Source organism: Pezoporus occidentalis, unplaced genomic scaffold (assembly GCF_034315485.1).
Source record: "Pezoporus occidentalis ecotype Australia unplaced genomic scaffold, CSIRO_AGI_Poc_V1 ctg63, whole genome shotgun sequence".
Lineage (NCBI taxonomy): Eukaryota > Metazoa > Chordata > Aves > Psittaciformes > Psittacidae > Pezoporus > Pezoporus occidentalis.
This window is the reverse complement of record NW_026915977.1, coordinates 5,140,443-5,156,550: the sequence shown is the minus strand read 5'-3', so window position 1 is coordinate 5,156,550 and position 16,108 is coordinate 5,140,443. Positions and strand designations below refer to the sequence as shown.

The 16,108-nt window shown below is 35.7% G+C and overlaps 1 protein-coding gene across 4 annotated transcripts in view; it reads left to right on the top strand.

The window, feature by feature from the left end:
* The window catches only part of RPS6KA6 (ribosomal protein S6 kinase A6), a 41,901-nt gene that overhangs the window by 13,391 nt on the left and 12,402 nt on the right, over nt 1–16,108 (top strand). For all 4 annotated transcript variants that reach the window (XM_062640012.1, XM_062640011.1, XM_062640010.1 and 1 more), the window contains 10 exons: nt 3,869–3,950; nt 4,736–4,816; nt 5,314–5,393; nt 8,164–8,270; nt 8,534–8,571; nt 10,224–10,366; nt 11,184–11,254; nt 12,451–12,539; nt 12,986–13,050; nt 14,963–15,065. In XM_062640012.1, the coding sequence (XP_062495996.1) occupies nt 3,869–3,950; nt 4,736–4,816; nt 5,314–5,393; nt 8,164–8,270; nt 8,534–8,571; nt 10,224–10,366; nt 11,184–11,254; nt 12,451–12,539; nt 12,986–13,050; nt 14,963–15,065 (859 nt within the window). The remainder of the gene's footprint in view (nt 1–3,868; nt 3,951–4,735; nt 4,817–5,313; nt 5,394–8,163; nt 8,271–8,533; nt 8,572–10,223; nt 10,367–11,183; nt 11,255–12,450; nt 12,540–12,985; nt 13,051–14,962; nt 15,066–16,108) is intronic.

Genomic DNA, 16,108 nt, shown 5'->3' with positions numbered 1-16,108 from the left:
TATGCCTGTGGAAATTGCCCTGTTTTGAAGTTTCTACCCTGTTTTGCAGTTGGGTGGGGAGTGGGAGGTGTTACATTTTTTCTATGATAGCATTTCTGTCTTGTTTTTAGAGGAAAAGGAGATGTCTTTTTCCATAGACCTGTCCAGGCATTCCTGAAAGTTACTGCTGAGGCAGAGTTGCTGGGGATGTTTGAAAAGATACTGACAAATTTCATCTTTTTCAATCTTACTCTGGTGCCAAGGCAGCACTTTTTATAGCAGTACACCCAATCATACCAGACACTGAGGGACAGCAGCCTCAGTCTTTAGGCAGGAAGGGTCAGTCAGTAGCAGATTTTGGGAGGGCTGCCATGGAAAGCTGTGGTTTGCTTTCACTGAAAAGAGGCACATTTGTGCTTCACTTGGCCTGGCATCTGCAGTTTCATGGGGATAATGGTACCAACAGTACGGAATTTGGCCGGTTGGATTATAGAATCATAGAATACCAGGTTGGAAGGGACCTCAGGGATCATCTGGTCCAACCCTTCTAGGCCAAGCGTGACCTAGGCTAGATGTCCCAGCATTCTCTCAAGGTGAATCTTAGAAGTGTCTGGTGTTGGGGAATCCACCACTTACCTGGGGAGATGATTCCAGTGACTGGTTGTTCTCCTGTGTGCAGTTGGAATCTCCCCAAGACTAACTTGTGCCCATTACCCCTTGTCTTTTTCATGTGAAAAGATTTAGGTGTGGGTTTTATACAACAGCTCTTGTGCTGGCAAGCTCTGTTTGCCTAATGCCATGGCTATCTGAAGCAAATCCATGGTGTTTTCAACTGCCTCAGGATTTTGTTGCACCATCTGCTGTGGAATCAGACTGAACAATAACTCTATTCTGTATAGGTTGCTTTGCATCTTCTGTAGCTTGGGTTCATGCTTGGGAGGCACCAGTGGTGTAATAGACACTTCTGGAGGCTCTTCTGGAGGAGGTAGTGATTTGTCTTTTAATGATGGTACTTCACATGCTGTGAATGTTTGACTTTTTTCAGTATACAAAATTTGTATTGATGTAGATATGGGAGAATGATTGTGGTAGTTTGGAACTTGAATCAGCGTAACAGTAAATAACCTGGGAAATGTATTTCAGGTTTTTTATTTTGCTCTATCTGTCAAGTAATGTGCAGCTAAAAGACACTAAGTGAACAATCAGTCAAATAGCATGTAGAAGAAATATGGCAATTTTTTGGTTACACTGATGTTTTCGTAGTGTACCATTTGGAGTCATGTTGCAGAAATGAAAACAAGACTGTAGTATCTCAGTCACTAGTTTTAAACACGAATTGAAATACTAATCCCAGTGTATAAGAAGCTAATTTATTGTTTTAAACCAGACTCAAACTAGATCTTTTGCAGCTTCAAGTAGGCAATCTGTTTTATACATGCTTCTGTTTTCCTGTTCTTGTGCTGGTTTTATTTGTCTCATGGCAAGAACAAATCTCTGCATAGAGTTGTATGTGGGGAGGAAGACATTAGGAAGGCATTTTGGAAATGATAGTTCAGAAATAGACTTTAAAGTATTTCTTCATGCTTTACAGCTTAGGAAATATTTGTTTGTCTGGTAATGTTGGTTGGCAATTCCCTCATACACATCTTGAGAGCTTAAAAGGCTCTGTGCATTTATTACTCCTGACTTGAGATGTATTAAGCTATCTTAGGTTAGTACATCTGGTACCGACCTTTTAGCCCTGACTCAGATTCTTACTTCCCAGAGTTCAGACTCCGGACAGCCTAAAGAAAGCTCTTGCTCAGAATCCTGCCAGCTTGGTGAGACATCTGTTTTAGGGCTCTCAAAACCTGGCAGTGCTTGGTTGAGGAACTAGCTTTAAGAACTGGATGGTGACTGTTGCAAATCTGAGCAGAGCTCATTTTGTCTACTATTTGTGGCTTTCTATTGAAAAGGGAAAACAAACAACAAAGATCAATGAGTGGTGCCTTGATGGTGTTTGTGTTAATCCCTCTAGTTCATACTTCCCAGGGATCTCACTTTGGGTTTAGCAAACACAAGGTTGGTTTTCCCTGATCTATTATAGTGCTACAGCCCATCCTCTACCTGTCTTTTCTGACATCTGTGCAGGATTTAACATTGCTTCACAGAAATAGAGGGTTAAACTTCATGTCCATTACTGAATTTCTCTCTTCAGCCTTTGATAATCTAAAGCTTTAGCACCTGATCTGCTGAAGATGATCTTCCATTAGCTTAGTTGAATCATCTTGCACATGTGGCCACTTTGAATCTGCTTTTCAGTTGAATAACCAATCATTGCATCTCTGCAAGGTGCAGGCTTTGTCTGCACGTTAAATAGTAGTAGTTTTGAGTACTACTTGAGTAGTACTACAACTATGCTTGAGTAGTTTTGACTATCAACTGTTTTGGTTGTTATTGGCTGAAATTTGTAACTTGTATGTGAATTCCTTACATTCTCACAGGCTGCTAGTTAATAAGCACTAAAATACTTGTACAGGCTTATAAATACTTTTGTAATTGTGAGTGTATTACTCTACAGATGTTTTCTTATTTGCTGGTGTCTGAATTATTCCCTTTACTATTTGAGCATCAACATCATATAACAGGAGAGCAGTGCTGCAGATCAGTCATTAGGCAAAATTTAAACAAAGAGCCCAATAACCTTGAAACACAATGACATTTTTCTACAAACTAGAGCTTAAAATAAAAACAGCCCCTCTCCCAACCCTGTGGAACGTGGTCAGTGGCAGTGTATGAATTTCTCATTCTAGAATGGAGAATGTTGCCAGCTTGTATGCTTATTTTTTAAAAAGCTAATTTCTAGTTATCTAATAATTTCTAATGAAGTATATGTGTAAACAAATCTGGTGTTAATGAAAACATGAATAAGGTAAGATCACAGAGGCCATTTTGGGTCGCTCTTGGCATTCTCTTGTGATCATACATCATTTTTTTTTTATGGTACAAACATTCCTCATGATAATTGCTATTATAAGAACAGCAGCTTGGAAACAGGAGCGCATACCGAGCCATTTTGTAAATTGAAAGACTAGTAGTTAGAATATTACTCACTGGAGATACATGTATTTGTACTGCATGATTTTATCTAATACTATGCTTTTCTTAGTGTCGAGTTATATACCATCTATCTTTAAAACTCCCCTGGAAAGAAAAGAGTAGAAAGACCTGTTGGAGTTGCTATTCCAGGGGGAAAGGGTGCTTTGATCTTGAATGGTGAGGTTTCCTTGCTTTCATCTTGGCACTCTTACAGAATTCATTAATACAACCTGTTACATATTTGAGACTTGGGTCTTAAAACTCAAAAAACTCTTAGGAGGTGCCAGACCAGGGGCACCTCCAGAATTGTCTTTCTCCAAGTAAGGAATATAAAGACACAGATTTATACAAGTACTTATCAAATAAGTACTTATTTAAATGGCTTGCTGTAGGAAAGAATGCATAGTTTATAATGAAGCTTAATACTTCAGAGAGCTTGGTGGTGTACGTACCTCTAATCTGATTAAGGGAATGTAATTTTGTTCTTCCTTTAAAGGTGTATACTTAGGAAAGAACACCGAAAGCTGTCTGAAATAAATAGGACGTTTGCAAATCCTTTGTGATAGTTGCATATTTGATTACTAAGCTTGCTGATGCAAAAAGACATTATGAATGTTTGGCATCCTTTTCATTGCATGGACTTTTCGAGGAGTGGGATGGGACTAGGGACATGCTATCTCCTTGTCTGTATTAATGAAGTTTAAGGTAAAGACATAAAATAATGTGTTTTATTTTATTTAAGTCAGCTTAATCTAGTGTTTACGTAAAAGATTTTCAGGAGTAATTTTAAAAATGGGGTTTGTATTACCAGGTCTTCCTTGTACGGAAAATAATTGGCCCTGATGCTGGGCAACTTTATGCAATGAAAGTATTGAAAAAAGCTTCTTTAAAAGGTACGTGTGTGAACCTCTGTCTCTTAAATGACTCATGTAAATATTCTTTTTAAAAGCTTTTTTTGCATTTGGTTTGTTTTTTTCTGCTACGTATTTTTGAGTGAGTTCATAACTGTTCTCTGATGGTAGCTTTTGTCTGGAATAACTTGTAAGCTCATGTTTTAGAATTATTTTAAATCTGGCCAAATAGCTTTAGGTATGTGGTTAACAGTGCTCTTTCAAACTTTAAAATTGCATCATTTAATTTCGTTTAGTCTGATCATTATATGAAACCAAATTAATTTCATAAACACTTTTCCTTTTGTCTGAAGTTAGAGCTCTACTGTGGTTAAAATTGGTCAGTCATTCCTTCTTATAGGTGCCATAGCAAGCTAGCTTACTGGTTTGTCATTCAGAAGAAACTGTAATGCATGCAAGTTCACTGTGCATAAAGAGGGATTGTTACTAGTTGGGGAGGAAAAAGTAATCTTAGAAGACAAAAAATATATGTTCAGTCCAGACAGTTAATTCAGAGACTGAAGTTATCTGCCTAGAAATACAGATGTGAGCTTTTTCTTGAAAGTAATGTAGATTATAAGAAAATATTGGAATGTGTTGGAGGGGAAGGAAATTGAAGACAATAATGAATATCAGAGTTTTGTTATCTGAAAGCATGTGTTTTGTGAGAGACTTTAAAGTTATAAACAAATAACAAGGAAAAGTATTGCTTTAGAAATAACTTCTGTTCAATTTGTATTATACCAGATATTTTTGCTTCATCCTAGTCTTTTCCTTTTTCCCCTCAGTTCGGGATAGAGTTCGTACAAAAATGGAGAGAGATATATTAGTAGAAGTAAATCATCCATTTATCGTCAAACTGCACTATGGTTGGTATTTGGTTTTGCTACATTCTTTGAAAGTTTCTTTCATACTTGAAGGCATATCTGATCTTGTTCTTTCTCAGTTTTATAGTGCCCAAATTAGGTTCTAGCAACTTTAAATAATAGGGCTAGAAAAGAAAGTAAATTTTAGATTGAGTCCTCTTGAAATGAAAGATTTGGAAGATTCTGGCAAATTCTGCAGAGAGTTTTTTTTGGTTTTCATTGAGTAAAGCCAAAACACAATAATTCACATGCTTGGTTTTTCCCTGTTTGAGAAAGGAGAAGTGTCAGTATTTTAATGATCTCTTATGACTAAGATGGTCTTCTACAAGAAGCAGGTGATCATTCAGGAAATTACCTCATGTGCTGCTGAGTTATTTTAGATCCATAACAAAAGTATTGCCTTTCATTGGAATTTCCAAGTTGTAAAAGCATTCAGATCTGTTTTGTAAATCATCTTTGTCACACAACCATTGATCTGTGTATTTATTTATTTATTTAAGCCTTTCAGACTGAAGGGAAGCTATATTTAATATTGGATTTTCTCAGGGGAGGAGATGTATTCACACGATTATCCAAAGAGGTAAGTACCTAAAATTTTATCTTCACTTAGTATTAAGAGTTTTTGTCAATATAGTATTGTCTTCTGTAGCTGTTTCCCCCATGTATCTTATCATAATCAAGTTTTTAATAACTTAGTTGGGCTTTCCATACATGTTCTAGAATAAATTCTGTAACCTTAAGTAACATGAGTGTGTATTGATTAGAAGTCTGAGTTTTAATTTGGTATCTGCAAAGTGCAGTTCTTTTGTCTAAAAATGTTTTGTTGCTTAGAAACCTAATTGAAGTAAATTAAAATTTAGCAACGAAGGAAGAGGATGTAGAAGTTCTCATGCTCATAGTCAGCTTAAGTGCTTCTGAAAGCCTGCATCTCTGAGAGATTTCTGCTGCATTGTAAAATTTCAGAATGCTGTAATACAAATCTTAATGCTTAATCTCACAAAGTGTAAATTGAGTATTTTTGAAAGCACTTCCTTTCATCTAACATGGATGTGCAACTGCACCTTTAATTTTTCCTTTCGTTTTTTGCTTTTTTTTTGGAGTGAGAGCTTCAGAGGAGGGAATAGGATGCAGCCTGGTTTTTTGTTGTGGGTTTTTTTTAAACCTTTTTCATTAAGTATTTATTATATGCTACCTTTAAGTATTATGAACATGTTTATGAGACTTTTCTTTCTCCAAACTTGTCAAATTTTCATAAAAGATTTCAATTTTTAATGGCAATTTCTCAACAACTTCTCAGTAAGAGGGCTTTTCAGTGTTTTCACTCATGTAAATACATTTGTATTGCTAATACATAGGAAATAACACTTTCTTAAATGGGAAAATGGGGTATGTGGCTGGTCCTTCACGACATGAAGGAAGTGGTTGTGTCCCCAGTATGCAAAGCCATGTGCTAGGTTTTTTTCCTCATATGGTAAAAACGAAGCTTGACTTTAAGAACAGGCAAAAGAGAAGGAAGAATTTAAAGGGGGGAGAGGGGTTCTCCTTTTTGTAAAAAGCTGACCTTGGTGAAAGAGTGATTATGTCTAAGAATTGAGCTCAAAATTGATTATCAAGACTAAAATGGAGGTCAAAAGGCTTAAACAAGCCAACTGACTTGCAAAGAGTTGTTGGAACAGGATGTAGGAAAGAGGTCAAATTCTGCTTTGATAGAAGATGTCTAATTATAGAAGAGATTGTGTTGTAGCAGGAAGAACTTTAGTACTAACACAGCTGGGATTACTCAGTTTGCAATATTCTTAAATAAGGGATGCAAGCCTATCCATAATAATACTAGCTGGGTGGTTGAAAGGTGTATTTATTCCCTTTGGGAATAAAGTAATAATTATCAAGTTTTGTTATTGTTAAACCTCTAATTGTTTTTGGAAGACTTCAGTTCTTTTCTTTTAAACATTTACTGTGTATATAGGTAAGGAAAAAAAAACAGGGCTTTTTATTTTATGATGGAAAGATAAAGTATTTTCAAAAGTACATGGAAAAGCAAAAATGGGGACAATATCCTTGAGGGTAAATTCCCCATGGCGTTTCATAGTTGCCACACAAGGATTATTTTAAATTAATTGGGTTTAGTATGAGGTTATTAAAACACTTCTGTTGGTGTTTAAATTCTAATATGCATAGAAGGGTTTAAGCTGTGGAGGTGAAATGAGTATATAATGAAATTTTCATTAGTAACAGTTAATGAAGTTGACTTGCATCATGTTTAATTTAACACAGAAAGCAGTTTTAAGTGAAATGATTATTGGGAGACTGTAGAATACCATTTAGCATCATTGCATTCTGAGGTTTGCATTTTGACTACTCCAAGGATTAGTGGTATCCAAAGTTTCTCCTGAATGCAGATAAAAGCCTGTATCAATAATGCTCTTTAAAAAAAATGAGGTAAAACAGTATAGTGTAACAGCTTTATTGTTCACAGAACATTAATACCTATCATTATGGAAATTAGGAATATTTCTGTTGCCAGTAGAGCAGGTTACATATGTGCAATTCAAAGTATAGATTAGTATACTGCTAAATTGGTACGCCCAGTTACCTTAATTTTAGTGTTGTTAGCTATCTCCTGTGCAGTTGAGATGGCTGTTCTCCTTATTCCTGGTGTTTTCAATAAATAAGGGACTAGTTCACTTAAACCTGAGACTCAATTCCAGTAATTTGCAGAACACGACAAGAGGCAAAGCAGGTACAATTCTTGTATGCGAGATGAAAAGCAACCAGTTGAATATAGAGGATAGAAGTGCATCACTCAAATGCTCTGTATGTAATGTCAGTTTTTCAGTATCTCACTAGGTTTCTTCAAATTTCTTTTCCTCAGAAGAGCAGGGTAGGTTCTTCAGCTCCTACTACAGATTTTCATGTAATTGTTGTTTTCACCAGTTCTATTTTTGTACTTTTGAAAAAGTATTTCTGCTTTTTCTACATATTGTTAATGTGAATTCAAAGACAGTCACTCAATACAGCAGTCGTATACTAAATTTTACGATGCAGTGGAAAGCAGTCGGTATAGGATTGTGGCAGGGGTGCTGGTGTAACTTTTATTACCTTAAAAGTTAGCTAATGCTCTGCAATAATGCTCTGATGGTTTTGTTTAAGTATTGCAGGTAGTTTGACTGTATACTTTATGATTAGCCTATATTAGTATATAACTTCTGTTAGGTGAATTAATGAATTATGAGCTCATAAAGTACTTCTAAAACTTATTTGAAATTCAGGCAGACAGGAGTATTTTTTTAGATTGCAGTTTTAAAAACTGAAGACAAGATCAGAAGGTAAATCTATACAGTTCTTATTAGGTTATGTTTACAGAGGAAGATGTGAAATTCTACCTCGCAGAACTGGCCCTTGCTTTGGATCACCTTCACAGCTTGGGAATTGTATACAGGGACCTGAAGCCAGAAAAGTAAAGTAAAATGTATTTTACCACTATTACATGTATTTTGCTTGTTGCTTTGCATTTTCTACTATAGTGATGTAAAAAATTACAAATATTATTGTTAGACTATGTAAATGTAAAAAATATATCTGTGATTTTAATGAAATAATATTGACTTATTAAATTAATAACAGCCATTGGAGATCAAAATTGTTAACTTTTATGTGTTAAATGTTTTATGTAAACATTCCCCTTTATGTGTATTGGTGAATGTGAATTTTAATTTTCAGCATTTTGCTTGATGAAGCAGGACATATCAAGTTAACAGGTAGGTAACACTTACTAGTATAGCACTTTCTGAACGTATTCCTGTACAAGCTTTTAGTTACAAGCCTAAGACATGTATAGTGATGGCTAGATTATGTGTGAGCCAGTATTTAGCTGTTTAGAAATTGGTTGATTAGACAGACTTCTTAAATCTGTATCACTTCTCTATATAAATATTTATTTTTTTTTATAAAAGTACTTTTATTGAAGTATTTTAGATCACCAGAGACTGTATCTTGCACTTTTCAGATCCTTATGTCTATGCAGGTTCCCCTGAAGTTAGTTTTCAGGGCTAATATTTGTGTAGATCAGGTTGCAGTACTAAGAGCAATATTGCTAACTGCATATCCTAATTGCTGTATTTAAAATTTAGGAAAAGTAGTTGGAAATAAAAAAAACAGCCATTGGATGTGTTTTTTAAGGGAGCTTTAGTTCAGGAGGTGGTACATTAATAACTCAAAGTATCCACCACTCCGGTTAGGAAGTGAGCTGTATCAAGATTTACAATGAAATGCCTTTTAACAGAAGATCAAGAGATGGTAGAGACAGGCTTAAATTTGCTGAGACTTTTAAAAGGGAGCAGAGGTGCTTTTGGTGTAAAAAGATTTTAGTGCACAGTGAGACTTCTGAAATATTACTTCTTTTTTTGCCTGTCTAGATTATCACTTTGAAATGCATACAAAATTGCAGAACAATGTTCTATGAGGAACAATTAAAATACATATATTCTGGGAAATTACAAATGCGTAAGACTATTTGGAAATCAAATAGCAATCAATTTCTGCAAGCTTTAAATCATATTTCAGGTTATGCTTTTATGTTCTAGATTTCATTATATATTTTATCTACCGATATTACCTATTAAATTCCAAGATAAAATTAAGCTTTTTAAACTCTCAAAAAATTGTTGGAATAACGATGGAAAGAAATCATGTTGATAAATTGCATAATTTTTAAAATTCTGTATTATATGTTTAAATCCAGTTATCTCCTAAAATTCTCATTTCCTTCTGAGACTGGAAAGAATAATTTATGGGATTATTGATTAGCAGTCATTTCCCCTTTGAAAAAAGGGACTCTTGAGAGTTGGGCAAATATCAAGGACTTGCGTATCATTCAGTGGCATTGTTCAAACTAGTGAAGAAAAAGGAATCTGGGAGTAAAGTGAGCAGATATACAAGATTACTGAGTTTGAGTCAGGTTGCAGAACCATGTTGTCTTATATAACAACAATATTTTTAGTCTGATTTTATTTATTCATCATTCAGTAATACTAGACCCTGCAGACTGAGTTCTCTTTGAACCTGATTTTTACTTCTATCCAATTTTTTATGTGAAAAAAGCAGGCAGTAAACAGAGATGAGATCTTTTGATTATCTTAAGGGTCTAATCATGTAATATTACAAGTATTTTGAGTAGTAATATTGATGGCTAATCAATTTAATAGGACTTACAGAATGGTATGTAGTAAACTGGTTGTGTACAGTATTTCTAGATATCTGCAGCTTCTTGTTTCATGAAGAGCTAGGATAGTGACACAGTAATCTGAAAGCAAGCAAGCAAAAGCTGTCAACACTTTGAACTACTGTGTACAGTATTTTGTTTTTTCTAAAGTTCTTTACTGGCTATATTCTTGTAATGCTGTTGTTGTAGACTTTGGACTCAGCAAAGAATCAGTAGATCAAGAGAAGAAGGCCTATTCTTTCTGTGGTACTGTAGAATACATGGCACCTGAAGTGGTAAACAGGCGAGGGCACAACCAGAGTGCTGACTGGTGGTCCTTTGGTGTTCTCATGGTACTGTATGCTTCGTTGCTTACCTTGCTTAAGGTCACAAATACATTGCATATGTCTAAGTGAATGTGAAGTAATGTCATTAGAATAAGCTTGTCCAGATCTAATTACTAATGCTTGGGTAAGGGGAAGAGATAATAACTGGATGTCACCTGAAATAGTAACTAATCTGAATAAAATTCCCTTTTCACCTGTTTAGCCCTATAAGGAGTACTTGTCAGGAACCAAAACAATCACATGTAGTCCATTGGTAGTTTAGAACAATTGTGGTCAGTGTGAGTCTTCAGTTTGTATATTTATTTCAGATATTACTTGATAGTTAAAAAAAAACCAACCCTGAATACTTGGTTTTATGGAATATTAATTGCATTTTTGTAAGAGTAAGCCTGTTGAATGAATACTGGAGTGTTGCAGTGAAATAAACCAGTAACTGCTAGCACACCTATGCCATGATGTGTTAGAGCATCAGGCTGAAATATGCACATTGAAATTAAAAGTAAAGTACTGTTTTAGAATTTATTCTTCTTGTTCTTTTCAGAGTATGGCAACATCTAAGAATTGGTTATGGAGGAAATTTTATTACTTAGAGTAGTTTGTGGATTTCAGATATTCCTACATCATAATTGTGTCTCACTTGCCACTGTTGTTATCATGTAAAGTGCCAGTGACAACCATATTTTAGATTTGTGAACTTTTTGGATAATCTTTTAAAAGCTCAAGGCAGTATGTCTGATGTAGAGATAGGGAACAGTACATTACTAAACACTTTGAGCAGTTGGGGGAAGAAGTGTTGATTTAGATTAACATTTGTTCTTTTCAGTTTGAAATGCTTACTGGTACACTACCATTTCAAGGTAAAGATCGAAATGAAACTATGAATATGATACTCAAGTAAGTATATCTTCTTACTTTTGGAAAGTCAGAAAATGTCATTTAAATATGTTTTAACAGCTTGTTGTAGCTGCTTGTGCTTGAAGAGTTTTAGGAAGAACAGGAACAAGAAAGCCCAGCCCCCTCCCAAAAAGATTCGGATCCCAGACCACAGAAATACAATGAAGTATATGCAGGAATTAAAAACTTAGGGGTTAACTTATATTTTTATTGTAGGTGTATAATAAAGGTAAAAACAGTACCGTGAATTAGACCACCATTATTTACTGCTCATGATGTTGTCAGACTGTTACAGCATCCTTTATTTTGTAAGCAGTAGTTAATCAGATGTTGCTTTGTGTATGTAGGTACGGAGAGTGCACATACAGGCTGACGTTTTTCATATTAAATTACATCAGTTACACCAGAAGCTGCCTAACAGGACAGACTGGGTAAACTGGTAATTACTAATTGAAGCTGTTGGGCAAATATGTTCTCCTCTTTATTTGCACTTAGCTAACAAAGAGTTTGCTTTTGACCACATGTAGAGCCTTGAGCCTTTTGAAGGGGTGACAGTCAGGGAAGGGGGTGAGAGAGAAGTTCTCTTCTTACCAACGTACAGCAGTTTGAGCTTACCCTGAGGATGACTTTATAGTGTTACTACCTGTGAAAACAGATCGATCAGATCACTAGCCTTACTTGGAGTTTGAAGTGATACTACAGTTTTGCAGAAGAACTTCTTGCCTTAGCAAGTCAGTAAGCTTTTTATATGATGGCTTAATGAGGCTTCTACTTCTTGAGGCTTTTGTTTCAAGAGGAATATTAGTAATCACTTCAGGGGCAAGTAATTTGGGATTTGAGTCTCTTCTGGCATTGATTCTGGTGGAGGTATTTTGGTGATGCTTCCTGGTGACATGAAGATATCTTTGAAAATATGTATTCCTGAGAATGGTTTTACTCTATTTTAGCATAAAGCTTGTTTGGGGGGCTTAGCTGTGGTCAGGATGTCTTTTTGTTCGGATTTGTTTTGGGCTTTTGTTTATGTTTGGGTTTGGTTTCTTTTATATAATATGAAATTTAAAAGCTGCTGATTTAAATATGTACAGTCTACGAGACTTTGGAATAGATCCTTGATACATCAGATTGTGCAATAAATTCTGTGTAGACAGTTTTTGGCAAGATACATTTCTTCTTACTTGGTCTCTGTTTTCCTCTAGAGCAAAACTTGGAATGCCTCAGTTCCTCAGCCCTGAAGCACAAAGTCTTCTGAGGATGTTGTTTAAAAGGAACCCATCAAATAGATTAGGTTGGTTCATTTATTTGGATCTTGGAAATAAAAGTAGTTGGGTTAAGTTGATTATTTAAAGGAAGTAGTTGCTAGAGACTCTCAAGCTCTGGATGGTCAGTAACATTTAATTCTAGCTACCATTTTTTGTTTGTTTGGATCATGACTTCCTGGGGTTGGCAAATGAATGTTTACTTTCTTCGTGACTGTAGCAGTGAGCCAAGGCTTTGACAGTGTCAGAGCAAAGATAATTGACTCTGTGTTATGGGCTTCTTGTAATCTGTTTGCCTCCCTGATAAGGTGTATGCTTCTTAATTGAGTATTTTACATCTTTTGAATATTGCTGTATTTGTAATTCCCTCTGCCGTGTCTGTGCAAAGTTTTTTAGAAATTAACTAATTTTTTAGTGCAGTCATCTTCAAAACTTTACCCAAGAGTGTTATAAATACAGTATTTTCTTTGCTCAGGAGCTGGTTCAGATGGAGTTGAAGAAATTAAGAGACATCCTTTTTTTTCTACTGTTGACTGGAATGTAAGTACAAAATGACTCAAATGATGCTGGTTTTAATTTTTCTACATGTTGTAGCATTATAAGTACTTGTATCCAAATAAGGCACAGTAAACATTGCAGGACTGCTGACTGTTACGTTCTGGCTTCTATAATTTGGCATGTGGAGCTGTAGTATTTATGGTATAGAGAGTAATAATTATAAAATGTGCATTTACTTTGTAAATAATGAAGAGTTGCAGCATTCAAAAGCTTAAATTGTCTGTTAGAACACTCTAGTTGGGGGAGGATGCTTATGTTGCCTGTGTTCAGGAATCCTTCTCTTCAGTAAACGTCTGTCTAGTGCTTCCATGTGGGGCACAAAAGCTCATTGTCATTGTGATTCTCTTTGACTTCTCTCTAGTTAGCTGCAGCACATTCTGACTTTATCAGTCATACTGTGTTCACAGCTCAAGTATTGACTGCGATGATCTGGAGTCTGTACAAGTTCATGACTGCTTGCTTAAATTTTTAACAAGCACCTTAAAGCTTTTCCTCTGCAGATGTCTATAATCTTTTGAAATGTGTTTCCAGAAACATTCTCAAACCCCAGATGCTCTATATCAGATAAACCCAGGCTGAAAACACTCCTTTGCTATAGTACCTACAAAAGGATACAGACAGGACTACCTGCAATGCCAGCCAATACAGTGCTCAGCTGTTTCTTTAAAGCCTGCTGTTGTGATCCTTCTCTTTATCTCTTGTATCTGCTTCTGAGAAGGTGTTTTTTCTAGCTGTGTTTATGCAGTATCCACCATAAAGTCCTGTTTAGCAAGTAGAGTTTTCAGTAACAGCAAAACTTTCATGTTAGAACGCTTCATAAGTCCTGTCATTTTTTTTTTTTAATATCAGTGGGGAAGTTTGAAAGATCTGCAGAGTTTCTGGGGTTTTGTGGTTCCCCCCCCCCTTTTTTTTAATTTGGCAGTGCTTTATATTTATTTCACTACAGTGTTGATGGCCACTCCTGTATTTTACCTCGTTATTTCTTTGGATGAGTTCGGCTCCCTCTTCCTTGGTTGTGTGTTTTATGTGGGTTTTTGTGTTTTATTTATCTTTTTATTGAAATACGTTGCATGTTTCTGTGCAGGAAGATTAAATGAGAAGAACTGCAAAAAAACAGGTCTGAAAGGAAGAGAGAAATGCCAAGAAAATGTTCTCCTGAACTTTGCTTAGGGCTGCAACATTGCTTGACTTTTCCTTAACTGTGAATGGGGCTTATTGCAGATTTGAGATGACCAAGGCAATGCATTTTTTTACAGCATATTGAGTAAAGTAGAAAGAAAGAAGGAGCTTTTTCCTTCCTTCCCCCTAATTTAGTTTATTAGATCAGGGAAAAAAATGGAATAGAGCTTTGAGAACTGGCAGTTCCTTGCCAAAAGGTACGTGCCTGTCACTCGTGAGAAGGCTTTGGGACCCAGAAGAGCAAGGTGAAGGCTGTGTTCCATGTCTTCCCTTTTGGCATGGGTTTTTCAGGGTTCTGACAAAAGAGCTGTGAACCAGGTCTGAGGTGCTGGCAGAAGGTAAGAGGTGCTATGGCTGTTCCGTGTTTTTCTGGATAAGCCATGGAGGAACTAGTGACAAGTAACAGCCTGTTAGAGTTTTAAAAGTACTGATCTGGTAGATGAGGCACATTCAGAAGAATAAGGAAAAAGTTCTGTATTGTTCGACTTGTTTGGTAACATTTACTGTAGCAATTCAAATCAAAGCTCCATGAAAGTAAAGCAGTCTTTCCATATATATTTGTGGTTTTCTACGTGCTATATATTGTTCACTCTTTCAGAAAACTGTTTTAATTAAATAATAATATTGGAGTTGCTTACCCTCTAGCTTGCAAAATTGTAGCACCTGTGGAAATTTCATTCACTCTTAGTTTTATGATCTTCTCCTCCTACTTTAGAAACTGTTCAGAAGAGAAATTCAACCTCCATTTAAACCTGCTTCTGGAAAGCCAGAAGATACCTTCTGTTTTGATCCAGAATTCACAGCAAAAACACCAAAAGGTAAATTGTGCATGTTTATAAGTTGGTGAGGTTTGTGGGACAAGAGGGGTCAGATTAGTGTTACAACAACAAACAAAGAAGTCAAAGTTAAAAGGAAAGGGTGTAACAGGTTTCCCATACTTTGAAGGAGTATGTTCCCTTGGTGGTTTCTATTCTTTGAAATATTTTGCTATACTTTTATATTCCTTTTTTTTCCTGTTGGTGAATCAGCCATAGCTTTGAGACCATAATTCAGATGCTAAGCCAGATGTGCAGTGCTTGTGGGGGAAAGCATTTACTACAATAAGTAAACCAAATTTGATTGCAGCAGTGATTATTTTTAGAGTCAGTATTCCACTGAAAATTACTTGCTTTAAGTAACTTTCTTAAGCCCATTGCTTACTATAATTATTCAAATTAAATCTTAGAACTAGTATTATAATGCCTTTTCATTGAGCTGTTCCCTTCACTACCCATGCTGAATTTGACTTTACTCCTTAGAAAATGGTGACGCAAAGGTATAGAACTGTGGGGAAGATGCAGAGTGGACTGAGTACCTGTACGACTAGATCAGTTGAAAAGCCATCTCCAGTAGTTTTAAGAAACTTATGAAAATTTATCTTTAAAATATCCCTTAAGTTATTGAACCACAAAAATTTCCAAGTAACTGAACTTGGAAACAAAGCAAGTGCAAACACTGTTTAGTATGCTTCAGGCTTCATTTCAGGTTTTCTTTTGTGAGTTTTTCTTTACTGCTGCATCTTACTTTTAAAACCACTTGTCATGTTTGGAGAACGTCTATGGTTCTAATAGACTACACAGAATTATCAGGCTGTGCTTGCTGTGAAATTTCAGTGGATTCAGAAGTACATATATTTTGAGAAAAACTTGGTTCTAATTATTCAGTAGTATTACTAACTGAATGTCTTGTATTGTCTCATTTCTGCCTTGCCAGCAGCACATATACCACTGAAGTAGCAAAATCTGTGGGCGCTCATCTTTGCTATGCAGTCCTTGATCATAAGACTGTGATCTTTATTTCTTTCTCATAAGTAGTAGTGTTG